Source organism: Cucurbita pepo, chromosome LG19 (genome assembly GCF_002806865.2).
Source record: "Cucurbita pepo subsp. pepo cultivar mu-cu-16 chromosome LG19, ASM280686v2, whole genome shotgun sequence".
Lineage (NCBI taxonomy): Eukaryota > Viridiplantae > Streptophyta > Magnoliopsida > Cucurbitales > Cucurbitaceae > Cucurbita > Cucurbita pepo.
In genome coordinates, this window is record NC_036656.1 from 200,436 (window position 1) to 222,309 (window position 21,874).

General features: G+C 39.8%; 3 protein-coding genes and 2 non-coding genes across 5 annotated transcripts; 2 read left to right on the plus strand and 3 right to left on the minus strand.

Moving 5' to 3' along the window:
• The first annotated feature begins 4,554 nt into the window (after positions 1 to 4,554).
• Positions 4,555 to 7,304, plus strand: LOC111781075 (regulatory protein NPR5-like). The gene is made up of 2 exons (XM_023661493.1): positions 4,555 to 5,119; positions 6,354 to 7,304. Exons 1-2 carry the CDS (start codon positions 4,628 to 4,630, stop codon positions 7,260 to 7,262), a joined length of 1,401 nt encoding a protein of 466 aa, XP_023517261.1. The 5' UTR covers positions 4,555 to 4,627; the 3' UTR covers positions 7,263 to 7,304.
• Positions 7,305 to 11,572: 4,268 nt separating this feature from the next.
• Positions 11,573 to 13,875, plus strand: LOC111781076 (galacturonosyltransferase 8-like). Its single transcript, XM_023661494.1, has 3 exons — positions 11,573 to 11,745; positions 12,048 to 13,313; positions 13,416 to 13,875. The coding sequence occupies exons 1-3, from the start codon at positions 11,638 to 11,640 to the stop codon at positions 13,689 to 13,691; spliced, it is 1,650 nt and encodes a 549-aa protein (XP_023517262.1). The 5' UTR covers positions 11,573 to 11,637; the 3' UTR covers positions 13,692 to 13,875.
• Positions 13,876 to 14,384: 509 nt separating this feature from the next.
• On the minus strand, positions 14,385 to 14,595 carry LOC111782346. The gene has a single exon (XR_002813095.1). It is a non-coding gene; the product is annotated as a small nucleolar RNA U3 (small nucleolar RNA).
• A 1,722-nt stretch (positions 14,596 to 16,317) lies between these two features.
• Positions 16,318 to 16,529, minus strand: LOC111782348. Its single transcript, XR_002813097.1, has one exon. It is a non-coding gene; the product is annotated as a small nucleolar RNA U3 (small nucleolar RNA).
• Positions 16,530 to 17,006: 477 nt separating this feature from the next.
• LOC111781077 (L-galactono-1,4-lactone dehydrogenase, mitochondrial) lies at positions 17,007 to 21,807 on the minus strand. Its single transcript, XM_023661495.1, has 6 exons — positions 20,990 to 21,807; positions 19,966 to 20,216; positions 19,636 to 19,821; positions 18,182 to 18,575; positions 17,490 to 17,630; positions 17,007 to 17,382 (listed from the first exon to the last, which is right to left on the minus strand). The coding sequence occupies exons 1-6, from the start codon at positions 21,626 to 21,628 to the stop codon at positions 17,224 to 17,226; spliced, it is 1,770 nt and encodes a 589-aa protein (XP_023517263.1). The 5' UTR covers positions 21,629 to 21,807; the 3' UTR covers positions 17,007 to 17,223.
• Positions 21,808 to 21,874: the final 67 nt, after the last annotated feature.

Below are 21,874 nucleotides of genomic sequence, written 5' to 3' on the forward strand. Positions count from 1 at the left end.
TATATATATATATAGGTATGTATTTGATGACTTGAAGTAATTAATTTAGGTAGGGTTCGAGGACAATCTCGAAAACTTGAACGATTTGACTGTTGAGCTATGTTCTAGTTGACATTTTGAAGAAGTATATGTACTTCTCCGAAAGGATTTTCGAAAACAATGAAGGGCCAAATTTACCGTTGTTCTCAGCTCAAAGACTCTAACGAGCTTGACTAGCCCAAATCAATCATATTAACGTCTAGACTTAATTTTTTTTAAATATATCAAAGCAATAATTGAAAGTAAAATTACGGTTTTACCCTTACTTGAAGCTCGACCATTACAATGATAACTTTATCAAATAATTTCTATTTCTAAAAATTTTCAATTACTCGACTTTTTTTTTTCAATCTGACTCTAACGTTTTCTCTCTCTATAGTTTTACTCGGTGACACTAACTTTCTTCTATCAAATATCAAATAGTTTTAACTTTTAAAAGTTAGAAATAAATAACTTGACCATGTTATTTGATCGTAACCTAGGTATGAGTCATGACAAAATGGCACCAGACCAGTACCGATGTGATTTGGGGACGAACCAATGAGTTAAACATGCTTTATTTGGAGCAATCAATTCGGTCGTTGTGGTCGGACTCTATTATGGATTTCTAACCACATTCTCCATAGGACCCTCTTATCTCTTCCTTCTACAAGCTCAGGTTATGGAAGAAGGAACCGAGAAGAAAGTATCAGCAACAACAGATTTTATTACGGGATAGCTCATGATGTTCATATCGAATTATTATGCGCCTCTACATCTAGCATTGGGTAGAACCAATGAGTTAAACATGCTTTATTTGGAGCGATCGAGTTCTAAAACAATTTTATTCTCTAAACCCTTCCATTAACCTAATCTAACCTTCACATGCTTAGGATTCGAAATCCAGATTTGACACTTGATGGCCCCGACATTCCCCTGCATCCCTTGCGACATGATCACATTACCTACTTCTCGCTTCTTAAGAGTGAAAACTATCTCCACATATAAACACGAGTCCTTTCAATATGTTTTGTCTTCACTCACATGCATCCTATGAAAATTCTCTAGAGATCACGCTCCAAGTAAAGCATGCTTAACCATGAAGTTTCTATGATTGAGTAACCGAAAAGAAATGTGCATCTCGTTGGCATAGGTCGTAACTTTCAATTCTTTTAAGCTTTTCTTAACCGTCCGATCATCAAAGACGCTCTAATTTAGTTGTAGTATACCTCTCCTTTACTCGAGAGTCACAACTTCATTCATTTTGTTAGGTTTATGCAATTCATTATTTTAGAGAATATCAAGGAAATCTAAAATTCAAATTCAACCTCTGATGGCTCCGATATTCCGACCACATGGTCATCGGCTCTTTCAACATGCTTTGTTTTCATCCACATGTTTTTAGAATTTTTTTTAAGATAAATCCAAGAATTTCACTTCTGACTATGAAATAGGAATGACCCCGACTATCCCTGTTAATCATTACTCTGATTCCGAAGGCCAACATAGTAGGATCGAAACCTTATGATGTTATTCCATGCTAATGTGTACAGAGCGTAGGCTTGCTTAGTAACAGTGCCGTAGGCACGACCCGACCAGTTAAGGCCAGGAGCGCATTGCCGATAGAAGGGACGAACCAATCGATGCTCACCGTAGACGGACCTATCGACCCAACTCAAGGTCTAACTACGAGCTTTTTCCCTAACATAAAATTGTTCAGAGCAAAACACGCTTAAAACTTAAAATTTCTATGATAAAACTAAAAAAAAAAAAGGGTTTTCTAATATTGATCGATTGAGTAAATAAAGGTGAAAGTAGGAAACAGAATCTTATCATTGGCAATAAAAGTAAATAATATATGCTTTCTCCAACCGTCCCCATAACAAAAGCCGTCTCTCCAGCCACCCAACGGCGGGGCCGCCGTCATAGTAGCCAGTCTCCGCAACTGCCGGCCGCTCAAATACGCCAAAATCTGGGTCACAGCTCTGCCTTGTTACTGGTCTGTTTCGACATGTGAACACAGTCGTTCCAGTTTATCATTATCTCCACTATTTTTTTTACTCTAATATTGCCCTAATATCTTGTCAATGAGATGTCAACCTTATTCACTGGTTGGTTTTGACTTTATTACTCTTATTCAACCACGACATCTAAAAATTATTATTATAACATTTTTAATCTTCAAATTTTTTAATTTATAACCCTTTAATCCTTACCTTTCGGAAAAAAAAAAATTCACATTTAAAAAATACACATTAAATTTTAAAAGTAGTATCAACGTTTACAAAAATAATCTTTTGTAATATATAAGCGGAAATTATCTATTTACACCTCATAAATAATCTCTAAACTGGTATTAGTGTTACTTTTAAACGTGGTACTATGAGTGATTGACCCTTACTGTCTAATCGGATAGCAGACAGCTAATGCGTTCTACTTATTGAACAGGGTTCTATGGTTGACCCACGACCACTGGATATCGAAGACGTCCTTGGGGTGATCTCGTAGTTCCTTGGAGTGGAGACGATGGGGTCAGTTCATGGATTTTCCTTTCTTTTGCCGCATTTCGCTCAAAGGGTTGAAGGGAGATAGTGCATCAAGCTATTCGTAAGGGCCAACTTGATCCTCCTCTCCAAGGATCCCAGATGAGGGAACCCTAAGAGAGTTGCCGACTCCAACTACCGTTCACGTACGATCCATATTAGATCCGACCAACTGCCCATCCTACCTTCTCTACGCTCTTGACAACCCATCTTTGTCTACTATTCTGTCCATAACTAATGGTAAAACTATTATTGAAATATACCCTTTTAGGGATAAACAATTTTTTTTTTTTTTTTTTTGGCTTCCTTTTTAGGGTTTTAAGTTGATTCATTGGGTAATTTGGTCTATTCAAGTCTCTAAATTGTTTTGATGATCACTTATTGTTAATTAGTACTACTAATCACATTGTTAATCTTGACTATTCTCATACAATTATTTGGATAAAAAGTAGTGGAAATCAAGTCAATTGTCGTTGACAAAGGATACGTTTATCTGAGAACTGAAAAAACTCGTTTACTTTTCTCGATTCTAACTGACACAAAATCTTAGTAAGAATATGATTCCCCTATTGAAAATCTATGATATGTTATCTCGAGGTTGATTGAACTATGAGCTGAACCAACCGTAAAAACAACTTCTCTTACTAACACCATTATCTCTACGGTTAATGGAAGGATGCAAGTTTTATCGTAACAGCCCAATCCTGTAAGTGAAAAATGAATGAATAAATAAAAGATATTGTAACAGCCCAATCCTGTAAGTGAAAAATGAATGAATAAATAAAAGATATTGTAACAGCCCAAACTCACCGCTAGTAGATATTGTCCACTTTGACCTATTACGTATCGCAGTCAGCCTCACCATTTTAAAACGTGTCTATTAAGGAGAAGTTTCCACACCCTTATAAAAAATGTTTCGTTCCACTCTCCAACCGATATGGGATCTCACAATCCACCCCTTTAGGATCCTAGCGTCCTCGCTGACTCATATCACAGTGTCTAGCTCTAATACCAATCTATCACGAGCCGATTTTTGAAGGTTCGAAAAATCAAACCGCGACAAGGAAACTAAACCAAATCTCAGTTGGAGAATAGAACAAAGCATTCTTGAGTGTGAAAATATCTCTTTAACAGACAAGTTTTAAAACCGTGAGCTGACAATTACACATAATAAGCATCATTTATAAGAGTGTGAAAATCTCTTCCTAACAGACACATTTTAAAATCCTGAAACAGTTACACATAATAAACATTCTTTATAAGAATATGAAAACCTATCCTTAACAGACAACATTTTAAAACCATGAGCTAACAGTTACACATAATAAGCATTACTTACAAGAGTAAAAATCTCTCTCTAAAAGACGCGTTTTAAAACTATGAGAGTTACACATAATAAACATTCTTTGTAAGAGTGAAAATCTCTTTCTAACGGACACGTTTTAAAACTGTGAACTGATAGCTACACATAATAAACATTCTTTATAAGAATGTGAAAATCTCTCCCTAACAGACGCGTTTTAAAACCATGAGCGGACAATTACACATAATAAACATTCTTTATAAGAGTGAAAATCTCTCTCTAACAGACACGTTTTAAAACCGTGAACAGACAGTTACACATAATAAGCATTCTTTATAAGAGTACGAAAATCTCTCATTACCAAACATGTTTTAAAACCATGAACCGACAATTACACATTATAGATAAAAACAGACAATGTTTACTAAAACAGACAATATTTACTAGACCGTGAGCTGTTACTATCTCTATCTCACATCCCCACATTAATTTATGCTAACATGTCTTTGTTTTGAGTACCTCGGCGTCTCAGAATAGTCACTCATATTCATAACCATAATCATCTCTCTCCTCTATGAACATCAACAGTTCTTCCTTGAACAACAACGACAGATATTGATATCAATCATTTAAACTCACCAACTCCTTTTCTCTCTCCTTCAATCCATCAAACAAAAAAAAATTAAAAAAAATTAAAAAAAATTGAAAAATTCCCTCAACCCTAAACTCAAAAACCTCCTCCTTTCTTCTTCTTTGTTCAGCAATGACCTTTGAAGACTCCCTAAGATCTCTCTCCCTCGATTACCTTAACCTTCTCATCAACGGCCAAGCCTTCAGTGATGTCACCTTCAGCGTTGAGGGCCGCCTCGTCCACGCCCACCGCTGCATCCTCGCCGCTCGCAGCCTCTTCTTTAGGAAGTTCTTTTGCAGCTCCGACTCCTCTTGTGGGTCTGTTCTTGATTCTCGATTCGGTTCGGTTTTGGGTTCGAATTCTCGTGGCGGTGGGGCTAATACGCCTCCACCGCCACAGGGAGTGATCCCGGTTAATAGTGTTGGATATGAGGTGTTTCTGCTTCTCCTTCAGTTTTTGTATAGTGGGCAAGTCTCGATCTTGCCGCAGAAGCATGAGCCACGGCCGAATTGCGGCGAGCGAGGGTGTTGGCATACGCATTGCTCCTCCGCCGTTGATCTTGTTCTTGAAACTCTTGCTGCCGCTAGATCTTTTGGAGTTGAACAGCTCGCTTTGCTTACTCAGGTCCTATTTTTTTTCTCTCATGAACTCATGAACTTGTGGCTTTGTCTGTTTATGTGAGATTCGTATGGGTTGGAAAAGGGAACGAAACAGTGGAAACCTCTTCCTAGCTGACGCGTTTTGTGAAGCTGACGGTGATATGTAACGGGTCAAAGCGGACAATATTTCCTAGCATTGGACGGTTGTTACATATGGTATCAGAGTCAGTCACCAGTCACCGGATGGTGGGTCAGTGAGGACACTGGGCCTCTAAGAAGAGTGGATTGTGAGATCTCATGTTGGTTGGAGAGGGGAATGAAACATTCTTTGGGTGTGGAAACCTCTCCCTAATAGATGTGTTTTAAAACCATGAGACTAACGGTGATACGTAATAAGTCAAAGCTGACAATATTTGCTAGCGATGGCCTTGGGCTGTTATAAATTTTATCGAAACCAGTCACCAGACCGTGTGCCAGCGAGGACGCTGGATTGTGAGATTCCACGTTGGTTGGCGAGGGGAACAAAACATTCCTGAGAAGGGTGTGGAAACCTCTCCCTAGCCGACGTGTTTTGTGAGGCTAACGACGATATGTAACAGGTCAAAGTGGACAATATTTGCTAGCATTGAGCTTGAATTGTTACATATGGTATCAGAGTCAGTCACCGAGCGGTGTGCCAGCGAGTACGCTGGATTGTGAGATTCCACGTTGGTTGGAGAGGAGAACGAAACATTTGTGATAAGGGTGTGGAAACCTCTCCCTAGCATACGTGTTTTGTGAGGCTGACGACGATATGTAACAAGTCAAAGCGGACAATATTTGCTAGCATTGGGCTTGGGTTGTTACATGTGGTATCAAAGTCAGTCACCGGAGGGTGTGCCAGCAAGGACACTAGCCCCAAGGGAGGTAGATTGGGAGATCCCATATTAGTAGGAGGGGGAACTAAACATTCCTTATAAGGGTGTGGAAATCTCTACTTAGCATACAACGTTTTAAAACCGTGAGGCTGACAACAATATATAACAAGTCAAAGCGAACAATATTTGCTAGTGGTGGGCTTGAACTGTTACAAATGGTATCAGAACCCGTCACCAGACGGTGTGCCAGCGACAACGCTGGATTGTGAGATCCCACATTGGTTGGAGAAGAAATCTCTCCCTAGTAGACGCGTTTTAAACACTTTTAGGCACTTTTAGCGGAAGATTAAAGACTTGGTTCAATCATTAGATCATAATTTTGGTGTATTATGGAACAAACAGAAGCAATTGGTGAGCATGGTGGAGAAAGCTTCAATTGAAGATGTAATGAAAGTTTTAATTGCATCAAGAAAGCAAGACATGCACCATCTATGGACTACTTGTTCTCATCTAGTAGCAAAATCTGGCCTCCCAACCGAAGTTCTAGCGAAACACATTCCCCTCGACGTCGTCGCCAAAATCGAGGAGCTTCGCCTCAAATCCTCCCTCACTCGTCGATCATCGATACCTCATCACCACCACCACCACCTCGGCGCGGCAGCCGACCTAGAGGAGCAAAAGATTCATCGAATGCAAAGGGCATTGGACTCCTCCGACGTAGAGCTCGTCAAGCTAATGGTCATGGGCGAAGGTTTAAATCTCGACGAGGCATTAGCATTGCACTACGCCGTCGAGAATTGCAGTAGAGAAGTCGTGAAAGCCTTGCTCGAGCTCGGAGCAGCCGATGTGAACTACCCGGCCGGGCCAGCCGGGAAAACCCCGTTACACATTGCGTCCGAGATGGTGTCCTCCGACATGGTGGCAGTCCTCCTCGACCACCATGCCGACCCGACGATCCGAACCATCAATGGGGTGACACCGCTCGACATTCTCCGAACCCTAACCTCGGATTTCCTATTCAAAGGAGCTGTCCCAGGGATGACACACATAGAACCAAACAAGCTGAGGCTATGCTTGGAGTTGGTTCAATCAGCAGCACTTGTGATATCAAGAGAACAAGGGAACAACAACAATGCAAATGCTTCATCTTCAACAACAATATATCCACCAATGAGCGAAGATCACAGCAGCAGCAGCAATGGAAGCAATGGAAGATTGGTTTATTTGAATCTTGGAGCAAATTCTGGTTCAGCTCAAATGGGAGCTGAAGGAACTGATCCGACACTGTACCACAATTCCCATGATTACTGAACACTTGGCTCAAATTTTATTACAAATCTTTATTACATGTCCCATCATTTCATGCATATATATATATATATTGGTTCTTCAACTAAGAATGCTTGCAGCTATGGTGATTAAAACCCTAGTTACCAAGTTTGGGTTGTCCTATGTTTGAACCAATGGGTGTTACATGTTTTGTCAACGAATGGGATAAGGTCAAACATTTTTTTGTTTTGTTTCAAGAGATCTATAGGTAAGATTTACTTGAATAATCTATTTGATTTAAAGCCTTAGACTTTATTTGATTTGACCCCGGAATTTGAATAAAATATTTATCTAACCCAAATCATAAAAGTTGAGTTGAGTAAAATATTTATCTAACCCAAATCATAAAAGTTGAGTTGAGTTTGATTTTTTTTCGGTTTGAGTTTGGTTCATTTTTTAAAAAGAAAAGTGCACATAGTGACTTTCAATTCTTTTAAGATTATCCTCACAGACAATTGTCACGGTCGTACTTCTTCAAATCGTGCGACATCGTGATCTTGACACGCTCACGACAAGTCTTAAGGGAGACTCAAGCCCCATTCACATTTTTCGCCCTACTTTGTCGCTTCGTCGGACCTTAAGCGAGGTTCGCCTTCACCAATCGAACATCACTTGTACAAAATCAAAGCTTATTCGGCTACACACGCCGCCTACACATGTATGTTCCATCGTTTGCAACACAACATCGCATCTCATCATCTCGATTCCCAACAACATGACCCATGCATCATAATGTCAACCCATATCTTGGGACAGCTCAGCCATCTTAACTTGCTTGAACATACCGTAGTGAACTAACCAATGTATCGATCATCTGGTCAAAGAAATTGAATAACCATATGCAATGATTTGTTTTTGGTAAGTGAAAATAATTTATTTTGTGCAAGTTGATAGCACATGTGACTTTCCTTTAAACCCCTCTATCAACTAGAGAGGAAAAATAGTGAAGCAAAATTATTAAAATAAATAAATAATTATTTCCGTACATAAATTATTTTCTCGTTTATATGCAATATTGGTTGATGCACCAGTAGACCTATATGTACAATATATATAGATATAGTCTAAGCATTTTCCTCTTTTTTGTTCAATAATTATCATCAATGTTCAAATCAGTCGCCCACATGATATACAATTACATGGTGTGTCCATAAAACAAGTTTTCAACATCGCTAGCGTTTCAATCTCGTTCGAATACGTTTGACGTTACTTGTTGAGTATTAGCACTAATCATCAAGTGACCTTATTATCGGGGTCGGAAAATGCAATCACATGTAATATAATTCATGGTGGAACCTAGTTTCAGTTCAACTACTGAAAAACTAAGTTGGTTTGTCGAGCAGAGATGAGAGAAATTTACGAGGGATCATTGACATACAGATTTATGACAAAGAATTTCAAGTTTAATAAGACACCCTTATTGTTGCACAGATAAACAGTAAACCGATACTGTGAGATTCCTCATTAGTTGGAGAGGGGAATGAAGCATTTCTTATAAGAATATGAGAACCTCTCCCTAGTAGATGCGTTTTAAAACCGTGAGCCTGATAGCGATAGGTAACAGCTCAAAATAGACAATATAAACTAGTAGTGGGCTTGAGCTATTACAAATGGTATTAGAGTCAGACACCGGGCGGTGTGCGAGCGAGAACGCTAGGACCCCAAAGGGAGTGAATTGTGAGATCTCACACTGTCTAGAGAGGAGAACGGAGCATTCATTATATGAGTATGAAAACCTCTCCCTAGTAGATGCGTTTTAAAACTGTGAGGCTGATGACGATACATAACGGCCGAAAGCAGATAATATCAACTAGTAGTGAGCTTGGACTGTTACAAATGGTAATAGAGCCAGACACCGAGGACGCCGGGCCTTAAGCATTTTCTAATAAGGGAGGGTGGATTGTGAGATCTCACAAACTTTGAAGAGGTGGACGAATCATTACTTATAAAGGTATGGAAACCTCTCTCTCTCTAGTAGACACGTTTTAAAACAGTGAGGCTAAGGACAATAAGTACCAGCTAAAATGGACAATATCTGCTAGCGGAATAGCCAAGACACCCATCCCTATTCTCTCATACTAAGATATACCAATAAATCACAACTCTCCTTGGTCTTGCTGTGTGATCCATCTCCCGAAACAAGTTCGTGAATTGTTCCTTTGAACTCAAATGAAGCTCCAACCTGGTTTCTCGACAAGATCTTTCTCATACACAACACTACGTAATTTTTCAATTTCATGCCATTGACCAACACTAGCCTGTGCGTTGCTCATATCCCTCAATCATCCAAGTCCATGCCACAATATCTTTACCCAACATTTTCTAGCAGAAGGAATGCTTCCACGTCTTACATACATGCTCATGAGAGATGTTTCATAGTGTGTACGACCAATTTCCAATCCATAGATTAGGATGAGTGTCACAATCATACTATGAATAGAGTAGATTGTGACTTTTAACGTCGAGACAAGGAAAGCGGCATCTCTCAAGTGGTGCCCATCTAGCCACGCGAGGGCCAATATAGAAGAGTGTTATGATGCGATCGAAGAGGACGGTGCATCATCCAACACACCATATAATGTGTGCATTGAAGAGAAGACGAGGCATAAGCAAGATAGGGGCAATGAGTAGACTTGAGTGTTAAAGATAGGCTTGTTGAAGGGTCAGGTAGGATTTGGGCCTTAACCTCAAAAGTCAGAGGGAATTTGGGCTTGTGGTTTTGGAGTCAAGTTCATCCATATGAAATATGAAAACTCGTCAAATTTGGAGTTAATCGGACACCAGAAGAACAATCCACATCACCAAATGTACATTCGCAAAAATCATGTCTACAACTACTAGATTGAAAATACCTCAAAATGTACTATAAGGGAGGCATGATGTCAGCTCCCCACCACCTCTGGCCTTGTGGCCTAAGCAAGCTATCTTGTGGCACGTACGTGTGTCACAGTGAGGATGAGCGTTACGAGACGAGTGTCTTGGGCGACTACCTTTGAAATGAGTCTTTCAAGGACAGTGCCCCGTGTCGACATTGTGCCCATCCTATATGTTGGAGGTTGGATAATACACCTGCTATCCGGTACGGAGTCCGTAAATGATATGACATAGACACAAGAGGGTCCAATGCGTCGATAGAACCCGAATGGATGGATGTTAAAAATGTCCCAATATTATGAACGACACATGAGCTTGTTCTCAATGGCATGACCGAGTGAGCTGTGATGGCCGACGACATCCCATGACTTGGGATGACATCAAGACATGTGGGCCATGTTAATTAAGAACTAAGATGATTTGAGAGGCGACATTGCACATGAAAAACCTTGGCCCCGAGTAGAGGCAAGGTTGAGCCGAATGACTTGACCAAGTGTAGAGGCGAGTCGGTTGGGATGCAGAAGATTGAACATACATGCACAGGAACCGTGTGTGACCGAACAAGCTTAGATTTCGCATAAGTTATGTTCGGTCGGTATAGACAGACCTCACCTAATATTAAATGAAACAACAAAGTCGGATAAAAAATGAATATGGGGCTTGGGTTCCCTTTTAAGACTAGTCGTGAGCATGTCAAGATCACGACGCCGTGCGATTGAAAAAGTACAACCGTGACACATACCACCCAAATTGGTTTAAGCATCTATTAAGTGTTTCAAATTTGAACGCTGGGTTTCATGCCAGCAGCTTGCATATTTGGTTGAAGATCTCAACTTCCTCATCAAAAAGACCAGTTTTAATAGCCAAAAGGAAGGTAGAACTTCACCTGGGATCAGAAGCTCCAAATCAGATGTCGCTGCCGTTGATATGAGTGTGGTTAATGTCCCAATGCTGAGCTGAACTTCACCCATGATTTTGTTGAACATGTCCACAAACAACCTCACTAACTACGCCCAATCATCCAGGTCTAGAAACCAAGTCTCTCTTAGGCATTTCATCGAACACCTAGCGAGCATAAACCAAACAATATATAAATCGAATAGAATACGAATCATATCTCTATAGAAATCGTAGCGGGAAGTACGTGTTTCGACAATATGAAACTTCTACAAGATTTGAAAATCTTCCTCACTATAACTCGAACACGTAAAACTATGACTCGTTGGAAGTCTCCTGAGAGAAAATACTCAAAAAAGTTTTGAGTCTAAAAAAATTAAGAAATAGAGAGAAATTTAATAATATATTTTATTTAAATCATATTTAAAATATCTAAAAAAAATTAATTAAAATTATTTGGAATTTAAAAGTATATATATATTATATTTATTAATGCTCTCTTAGATTCTGATTTAAATTTCTGTTCTTCAACCTCTCTATCTGAGGGGGGAAAACTCACAGAACAGAGGAAGGAATTCCTCGAAACATGGCCAGAATCTTCTCCTTCAGAGTCCTCGCCTCCGTCGCGTTCTTCGTTGTCGTCTTTCTCTCGATCATCTCTTTCTGTACTCACACTGTCAATCTCCCCCTTTCGGTAACTGCTCTACTCATTGTCCTCATGATTTTTTTGTTCTTGCTTACTGAGAAACGTAATTAATGCCTGTGTTATGTTTTTTTTCTTTTAATCACTTGACTTGGAAATCGGAGTGTTTTGGATCCGGCACTGATTGATGTTTAGTCCGAATTCGGAATTCTGCTTGAAATTGATTAGTTTTTATGAATGCGTTTGATTTTCGGATATTTGGATTTATTGTGTTGTTTATTTGTTATTTGTTTTTGTTGAAGTTCGTTGGAGTATGATTTTAGTTATATAGTTTATTTGTTGTATGTAATTAGGGTTCTGGTTCTGGTTCTGTTTCTGGTACTGGCTCTCATCGGATCAACTACGTGAGAAGATCTCCATTGGATGTGGGATCGGATCCTCTTAAACCGCGGCTGGATCGGATCCTGAAGCAAGCCGATGACAATCGCAATTTGCTTCACGCCTATTCATCTTATGCTCGAAGGCTTAAGCTTGAGTACTCAAAGCTCGTTAGGGTTTGCACGGATGTTGCTCAGAACTATACAGATCTCAATAGTAAACCTGCTTACAGTAGTCTTTTTGAGCGTGGAACCTCTTCTTTAGATGAGGCTCTGCTTCGTCAATTTGAGAAGGAGGTGAAAGAGCGAATCAAAGTCACCAGACAAGTGATTTCTGAAGCGAAAGAGTCATTCGACAATCAACTTAAGATCCAGAAGTTGAAGGATAACATTTTTGCAGTGAATGAACAGTTGACGAAGGTGAAGAAACAAGGAGCTTTCTCGAGTTTGATTGCTGCCAAGTCTCTTCCAAAGAGTTTGCATTGCATTGCAATGAGGTTGATGGAAGAGAGAATTGCAAATCCTGGAAAATATTCAGATGTAGGAAAGCCAGTACCGCCCGAAATAGAGGATCCAGAGCTGTACCATTATGCCATATTCTCGGATAATGTCGTTGCTGCATCGGTGGTAGTTAACTCTGCTGTGAAGAACGCCGAAGAGCCATGGAAGCATGTGTTTCATGTTGTCACTGACAAGATGAATCTTGGAGCAATGCAAGTTATGTTCAAATTGAAGGACTACAATGGCGCTCACATTGAAGTCAAGGCAGTGGAGGATTATAAGTTCTTGAATTCTTCTTACGTTCCAGTGCTTCGCCAATTAGAGTCTGCAAATTTACAGAGGTTTTACTTCGAGAGCAGCGTTGAGAATGCAACGAAGGACACGACGAATATGAAGTTCAGAAACCCCAAGTATCTATCGATTTTGAACCATCTGCGGTTTTACTTGCCTGAGATGTATCCAAAACTACACAGAATTTTGTTTTTAGATGATGACATAGTGGTGCAGAAGGACTTGACTGGCCTGTGGAAGATTGATATGAATGGGAAAGTAAATGGTGCAGTGGAGACTTGTTTTGGCTCGTTCCATAGATATGCACAGTACATGAACTTCTCACATCCGTTAATCAAAGAGAAGTTCGATCCCAAGGCGTGTGCGTGGGCTTACGGGATGAACTTCTTCGATTTGGACGCATGGAGAAGGGAAAACTGCACAGAAGATTATCACTATTGGCAGAATATGGTAAGTTTTTTGGCAAAATGGGACAGACCCATTTCAAGTTTCTGACTTAAACTCACAATTATGGTATTGTTATACACTGATTATTGATTATGGTATGTGCAGAATGAGAATCGAACATTGTGGAAACTGGGGACACTGCCACCTGGTTTAATCACATTTTACTCGACGACGAAGCCACTGGACAAGACATGGCACGTTCTCGGACTCGGTTACAATCCCAGCATTAGCAAGGAAGAGATTGAAAATGCTGCAGTTGTGCACTTCAATGGGAACATGAAGCCATGGTTAGACATTGCTATCTCCCAGTTTAAGCCATATTGGACAAAGTACGTGGATTATGACTTGGAGTTTGTTGAATCCTGCAACCTTGGGCTTTAGAATCAATCATCTATAGAGTAGTTAGTCGTTTTATAGGAGGAGATATTGGATGCTGCTAACATTTAGCTTTGCTTTTGTCTACAGTCTTGCAAACATTATTCTTTTATTCTTTTCTGCTTGCTGGCTTGCTTGCTAGGAATATTTTTGGTTGAAGTAATTATTATGTAAATTTTGTTTTGTGGTCTTCATTAGTTTCATGTGAATAATTCAAGTAGATCCCATATCTCATATCTCATATCTCATATCTCATTTAAGAATCAAATATTGTACATTTAGATATAGAGGTAAACATTTAGAATCAAAATTAATTTGGTAATTCATTTATTATAAATAAAACTCAAACCTACTAAGCTCGTCCTTCCCTGACGACATCCTTCATTCTGCAACTTCAACCACGACAGCCTCCACTGGGTTGAAGACGAAGAAAGGAAGTGCAGGCCTGTGTGAGGCATTTCAACAAACAGGTACGGAGCATCAAGTGGAGTGGAAATTATCCATCAAATTATCCTAAATCGGAAAATTTGATTTAACGCACTAATTCAAACATAAATTCATCCCAAAATTTCACCTCCAAACCACCCAAATCCCTAAGATTTGACGCACAAAACAAAGGGTTTCTTTCCATCATAGCCCACATTCCAGATTCAAAAAGCAAAAAGAAAAAACGAATAGAAAAAATAAAAAGGTTTTTATAGTCTGTCAGACCGCCATGCGACCATCCCAGGCAGGGCGAACCTACCCGAGAACGATCATCTACAGCCGCAGGACCAAGGGTCCGTGAACCGTCAGTCACGCTCTAGCCGCACAGCAGTGGTTCATCCACCAGACTTAGGTTCTTGTCTCCTTAGAACTCAAGGACACAGTCGTACAACCTATAGAACAGATCCTGTTCAAGTAAGGTCGTGCTCTGATACCTTCATCTGCTAAATTAAAAACGCTTACTCTTATTTGCCAATTTCCGATGTGGGATATTTGACATGACTGACTTAGTGACTTGGACCAAATCAGCAGCCGTAAAATACCCATCAAATCAGCCCATTTAGTTTAGAAATACACATTTGTACGCTACTAATATATCTTTATTTTTTATGATATTTATATATATACCATCACTGTATTTCATTTAACTTTTTTTCTACATTAAATTTTAATTTTCTCATCGTGAGAACTCGTTCAAATTAGTCTTTTAATCATATTTTCAAGGTTTATTAACCCAATTTAAACTTTTCAAAATATATGAATTAAAATTCTATTTTTATCTAAATTATGGAGCGGTAATTTTGTAATTTAATCTATTTTTTCAATATAAATTAATCTAATAGTCGATGTATACACTCAAAAAATCCACAATTCAAAATTGAAGAACTTAATAAGGAATGTAAATTTTGGAGGTTATAAGTGTTACAGGAATGGTATTAATTTAACCCCTAAACTATATTTATATCAATTAAAATGGTGTGATTTTGTAAGTATCAATTTATACCCTTTCTTTATCGTATGCTGGAAAACCATTGGCTTAATGTGTGACGGAGAGATTTAGAGTTTGAGGTGCAAGACAAGGTATTACTCAACTTTGGGCTCCAAAGGAAGTTAAGCCAATACATGAGTTAGACATATAGTTTATCGATTGGCTTTGCCACCTACCCTCTCAAAAGTATAACGTGTTTCATGTGTTAATATTATGACAGTATATGGTAGACTAGTCACATGTGACAGATTTCAAGTCTTGACCATTGGGTGAGAATTTGAATTATGAAAAGAGCCTATACAACTTACGGGGATGAAAGTGAAGATGCTACGTAGGCGAGAGATTGCACTTATCAATGTCTTATAACAGAGTCAATCGTCTAAAGAGGCTACTTGGGAGCGAGAAGATGAATCGATGCCTAAGTATCCTGAACTCTTTCAAGAGTAAGAGATTAGGTATGGAAAGAGATGAAATTTTGTGAAGGGGAGGAAGATATAACCGTAGAAGCTGAGCTAAGCCCAACCCCTCCTCTCACAGATGCACGCAGCCCCAGATGAAGCGCCCAGCAGTCAATCACCAGTTGCATCTCTTTTTTTCTCTCCTTCATTTTCTTTTTGTGCCAACCGTTGCCTGCCTATGCCCCTACAACCGTCTAGCACACGCATACCACAGTCGCTTGCCCCAGCATCGGTTGTTGTCGCCGACCCAGCTAGACCTCATTGACGCACTTAGAGAACATCTCTCATTTCTAAGTCTCCATACAGGTTGACCCCCATTTGAAACAGAGTGGTGGCATGTTTGAGCAGAAGAGAATTTAATGATAAGCTTCACTCAGAAGAAGAAGAAGATGAAGAAAGGAAGTGCAGCAGGTCTGTGTGAGGCATTTCATCAAACAGGTAAGGAGCACGAAGTGGAGTGGATACATATTATATTCTCCACCATACCCATAACTCAAAACGTAAATTCATCCCAAAATCTCAATAAACACAGAAGAAGAAAGAAGAACGGCGATACCTCTAATCATTCAACCCACTCAAATCTCTGAGATTTCAGGCACAAAACAAAAGGCTTTCTTACATCACAGCCCACATTCCAGATTCAAAAAGCAAAAAGAAAAAACGCGAAAACAAAAGGAGGGCAGAACCAAAAAAAGAGTTGAGTCTGTCAGACCGCCATGTGACCATCCCAGGCAGGGCGAACCCTATCCGAGAACGATCATCTACAGCCGTAGGACCGAAGGGCCCGTAAGCTGTTAGTCACGCTCTAGCCGCACAGCAGTGTTCATCCACCAGACTTTGGTTCTTGTCTCCTTAGAACTCAAGGACACAGTTGTACAACCTATAGAACAGATCCTGTTCAAGTAAGGTCGTGCTCTAAAGCATTCATCTTCCTACTTAAATACGCTTACTCTTGTTTGCCAATTTCCAATGTGGGATATTGACTGACTTATTGACTTGGGCCAAATCAGCAGCTATAAATACCCATCAAATCAGCTAATTTAGTTTAGAAATACACAATTGCACACTACTAATATATCTTTTTATTATTATATTTCTTTTTATTTTTTACATAATTTTTCTTATTCTCAAAAACCTTCAATTTCTTCCCTAAAATATAATAATTAGTTCTTGTGATTTTATAAAAATTTCATATATAACGTTAATTTTTCAAAATATCAACTAAATTTCTAACTTTATTTATCATTATTTTATGTTACATAACCTCGAACCGAACATTTATATCAGTTAAAACCTTCAACGTTCATAAATGTATCAATTTGTAGCCTTATTTACCTTTGGAAGCTTATAATTATATCAATTTTCTAAGCTTTCACAAGTAAATATCAGTATCAAAATTTTGGTATAATTATTTGAAACTGAAACTGTGATGAACAACGTGACGTGAAGAAATTCCTTCCACAAGTAGACTTTTTATGGCAAAAATATACCACAGGAGATGAGAAATACAGCATTCCTGTGAAAAATGTACAGTAAACACAAGAAATCAGCACCTACCCAACTGGATATAGCATAACTTATTGATCACTAAGAACAAATGTGCATCTCAGACCACGTCCGATGACACGAACAGCTTTTCTAACTTGTTACTCGAAAGAATTTTGTTCGGGTCCAATTCCCCTCGTGCCTTGTTGTATTCATCGACAGGAAACCGTTTCCTAAGTCTTGCTTGAAGAGCTGCAAGCTCATCCTTGTCCTTTGGAACCTGAGAGTACATTCGTTCAAAGACGTCAACTTTTCATGCCATTTTGCTCGGTTAATCGTTCGTTATACTTCGAGGTAGTTTAGAAACAAGATTTTGAAACTGGGTACCTCAATCTTAGCCCAATGTTCGAAGGCGGAATATTGATCCCACAGCAGTGTCTGAGTGAGGTGTCTGTAGTGAAAGAACTCCTCTGTTATTTCCTTTCTCTGGCGTGCGTCTGAAGTAGGCAGGTACATTATTATTCCGACCTGTTCGCATCAAATGATCCTTGATTAAATGCACAACATAACCAAACAACGAACCACACTCGAGTTGACCCGTTTAGAAGTAACTTTATGACACTTCATTTATACTTTCACTACGTGTAACAGCCCGTGCAAATATTATCCTCTTTGAGCTTTTCCTTTCGGCCTTCCCTTCAAAGTTTTTTAAAACTTGTCTACTAGGGTGTGGAAACCTCCTAGTAGACGCGTTTTAAAAATCTTAAAAGAGAGCTCCAAAGGTAAAGCCAAAAGAACACAATATCCGCTAGCAGTGGGCTATGTCTTGAAAAATATCTCATGCTTGTCCCTTTATGCCGAATAGCCCACGTACTCGAGGACATTCCCTCTAATCTAATCTACAAGAAGACTTTGCATATATCTAAATCATAATCTAACTCTAAAAACGACGATGAACTACAAGTTATTAAGTTCTAAGGTCTTGCAGGGTATCTCTAAACATTCCGCTTTATCGCTGCACGAGTATAGATTCAGAACTTGAAAGAGAGAAAATATAAAGATTGATGTTTAGAGTTTACCCAAGAGAATATATCATCCTCAGCTGAGCTTGAAGCTGGACTCATGGGGCTCTTGCTACAAGCAGTCCAGCGCTGCTCAATGGGAGCAGGTGCAGGTATGTTTTCTTTTTCAATAAGCTGCTTTAATTCCTCTATGTATTCAATGTCCTTCATGTTAGGTTTTGCAAGAGTACCAGCAGGAAAACAAGTCTCGGAGACCCATTGTTGGCCACCACAATCAAAACCTAAAATTTCGTCGCTCCATCCGACTCGGTATCCTTCCGACTTCCTCCAGAATTCAGCCTCTGCTTGATTGACTTTCACAACATGCTCTTTGTTAAGAGGATCAAGGGCAAGTAGTTTGTCACGCAACTCAGTAAATGAAAACTCATTTATATCTCTTTCATCACTAGCACTGCAATTATCAAGCAAGCAATCAAATGAAATGAATAGTACTTCGAACAAAATTTTAAATTCATGATAAAAAAAATAAATATCAACCAAAAGATAAGGGGTAACCAAAACAAAAGGAATAAAAAGTGATTTAAGAGGATAAATGTAACCATCCAAGCCCACCGCTAGCAGATATTGTCCTTTTTAGGTTTTCCTTTTCGGGCTTCCCCTCAAGGTTTTTAAAACGTAAGGAGAGGTTTCCACACCCTTATAAAGAATGTTTCGTTCTCCTCCCCAACTGACGTGGGATCTCATAATCTAACCCTTCTTCGAGGCCTAGCGTCCTCGCTAACACTCGTTCCCTTCTCCAATTGATGTAGGAGAGGTTTTCATACCCTTATAAAGAATGTTTCGTTCTCCTCCCCAACTGACGTGGGATCTCATAATCTAACCCCTCCTCGAGGCCCAGCGTCCTCGCTAGCACTCGTTCNCCCCAATCCACCCCTTTCGGGGCCCAGCATCCATGTTGGCACACCGCCTCATGTCCACTCCCTTCGGAGCTCAGCCTCCTCGTTGGCACATCGTCCAGTGTCTGTCTCTGATACCATTTGTAACAGCTTAACCCCACCGCTAGCAGATATTGTGCTCTTTACGCTTTCCCTTTCAAGCATCCTCTCAAAGTTTTCAAAATGCGTCTACTAGAAAGAGGTATCCACACCCTTATAAAGAATGTTTCGTTCTCATCCCCAACCGATGTGAGATCTCACAATCCAACCCCTTTGGGGCCCAGCCTCCTCGCTAGCACATCGCCCGGTGTCTGGCTCTAATATCGTTTGTAATAGCTCAAGCCCACCGCTAGCAAGTATTGTTTCTTTGGGCTTTCCCTTTCGGGCTTCCCCTCAAAGTTTTTAAAACACGTCAACTAGGGAGAAGTTTTCACATCCTTATAAAGAATGTTCCGTTCTCCTCCCTAACCGATGTGGGATCTCACAATGATAAATATTAACTATCTCCATTTCAACCCATTCCCGACATCCTAAAATTATAGATAACGAAATACTCAAACAGAAGACGGCACTAACCTGTATTTTTTAAGAGATTCTACATAGAGATCACGAACATGCTGTATGGCTTCATCACTAGTATATTTCGGTTGAAATTTGGGAGGACCTCTCCATTTTGAGATAGGATTGCAAGTCACAACAACAATGGCATCCGTGTAAGGAATATACAGATACTTCACATGCTTATTGTCAGCCAACAATTTCCTGCAAAGATAGAGAACTTCAGAACTTAGACGGTTCACTGACAAAATAAATCAAATTATATCACAATACACTATCATTTCTAACTGTAGTATGCAACATACTATAGAATGGCATAAAATAAACAATCAAAAAGTACATAATTACTTGTGGTTCTTCTTGATGTCTTTCATGTTCGAAATATACGTGTGTTCCACAAGTTCCTGTCTCTCAACGCACTGGAGGGTTACTTCAGCGACGACTCCAAGGCCGCCAAGACCACAGCGAGCTAGATAAAAAAGCTCGGGATCTTTATCTTTGGAGATCTCTATAGTACCCTTGGCTGGCGTGACCAATTTCATAGCAATAACCTGCTCATCAATGGGAGGCAATTTTGCACCAGTACCATGTGCACCGACCTAGAAGCATAATCGGCTCAGCTCAAGAAAAAACATGACAATCAAAATGTCATATTACATGCAATATCAGGATCTCCACCTTGTGGAGAGGAGGATTGGAAACATTTCATTAAAGAAACCAAAAGACAGGATGATATGTTCTTTTAGTTACAAAATCAAAGGAGACTAAAAAAGACTTTACATAAAGAATAAAAACCACCAAACTTTCATCTCATCCCACATGTTATTGCCACCTAAATAATCAAATCTTTTTTATGAACATCCTAGCTTTTATTGAGGACAAATAAAAGATCCTCGAACCTACCACGACCAGCATCCGCAGCCTATTTCCGTTCTCTTCCCGGGAATAATCCCACAAAAGGTGGATTATTACCCCGTACAATGTGAATACAAAAACAATTTGATCGTTTCTCTTTCGAACGAGATATGTTTTGTCTCAAAATTCACCTCTTGAATGGTACTAGCACTACTTCTAAGCTTGGACAGCCATTAAAATCATATCCATGACAATTCTATCACAAGGAGAAATACAAAATACAAAATACAAAATACAATCCAATCAAAATAGATGGGAAGCTTGCAAGATCAAATTTCTTCACTGCAAACAAACTAATTTACAGCCCTGGACAGACAACTACTCATATTTATCCGACATACAGCCATGGCATTGAAGTTCAAGTGTTCAAATTGATCAAATGCAGCAGACAATCCAACATAGTACTTCAATTAGCAATTGAACAACATCAAAACCACAGAAATCCTCATAAAATAACCTGAATGATGCCACCGATCTGCTGCTCCCTGATAGAAGCAAAATTTTGCAAAGTAAGCCCATACTCCTTGATTCCATCGACAAGCTGCTGAACCCTTATTCCCGCCTGAACCCTAACTCTCTTCTTCTCCTTATCCACTTCCAAGACCCTATCCATCAACGCCAAGTTCACCATCCCCATCCTCGACAGTCCAATCCCATTAGGCGAAAGCCCCGAGCCAACAGGCCGAATCCTAGCCTTCTTCACATTAGACTCCTTCACCACTTCCTCAAGCTGCTCCAAATTCTCCGGCTGGTGAAACACCCTCGTAAGAACCTCGTGAGTACCACTCCAATTGGACACAGTATGAAGATCCTCGGGGAGAGGCGCATATCGGAAGATCTGGGCCTTCTTGTGCTTGGCGTTTTCGGGGAAAGGGAAGGAGTAGTAAGTGGCGGCGCCGCATAAAATGACTAGGGCGCCATAGCCAAGGTACTTGCGGAGCTCGGACTCGGAAGAGGACGACGGCGGTGGAGGAGAAACAGTGGAAAATTGGCGAGTGGGATTTAAAGGGGGTTTGGAAATGGCGACGGTGGGTGGAAATTGGGGACGGCGGTGGTGGAGATGAAGGGATCGCCGGAGAGAAAGAAGCTTGAGCATTTGATGGTGTCTGGTGGAGTGGGTTAAGATCGATTCTTCCCGTGCTTATACAGAAAAAGGTCTGTAAACGAATTGAATTGACCAGTTGGTAGCCGAAATTGGAGTTGGAGGATTTGGAGACTTGGGGGAGAAAGAGACAACAGGTATGTATGCGCTTATGGCAATGCGTCTGTTTTAAATGGATATTCAGACTTAATTATATATTTAAAGCTAAATTAATAAAAATACTTCTATCCCACATCGGAA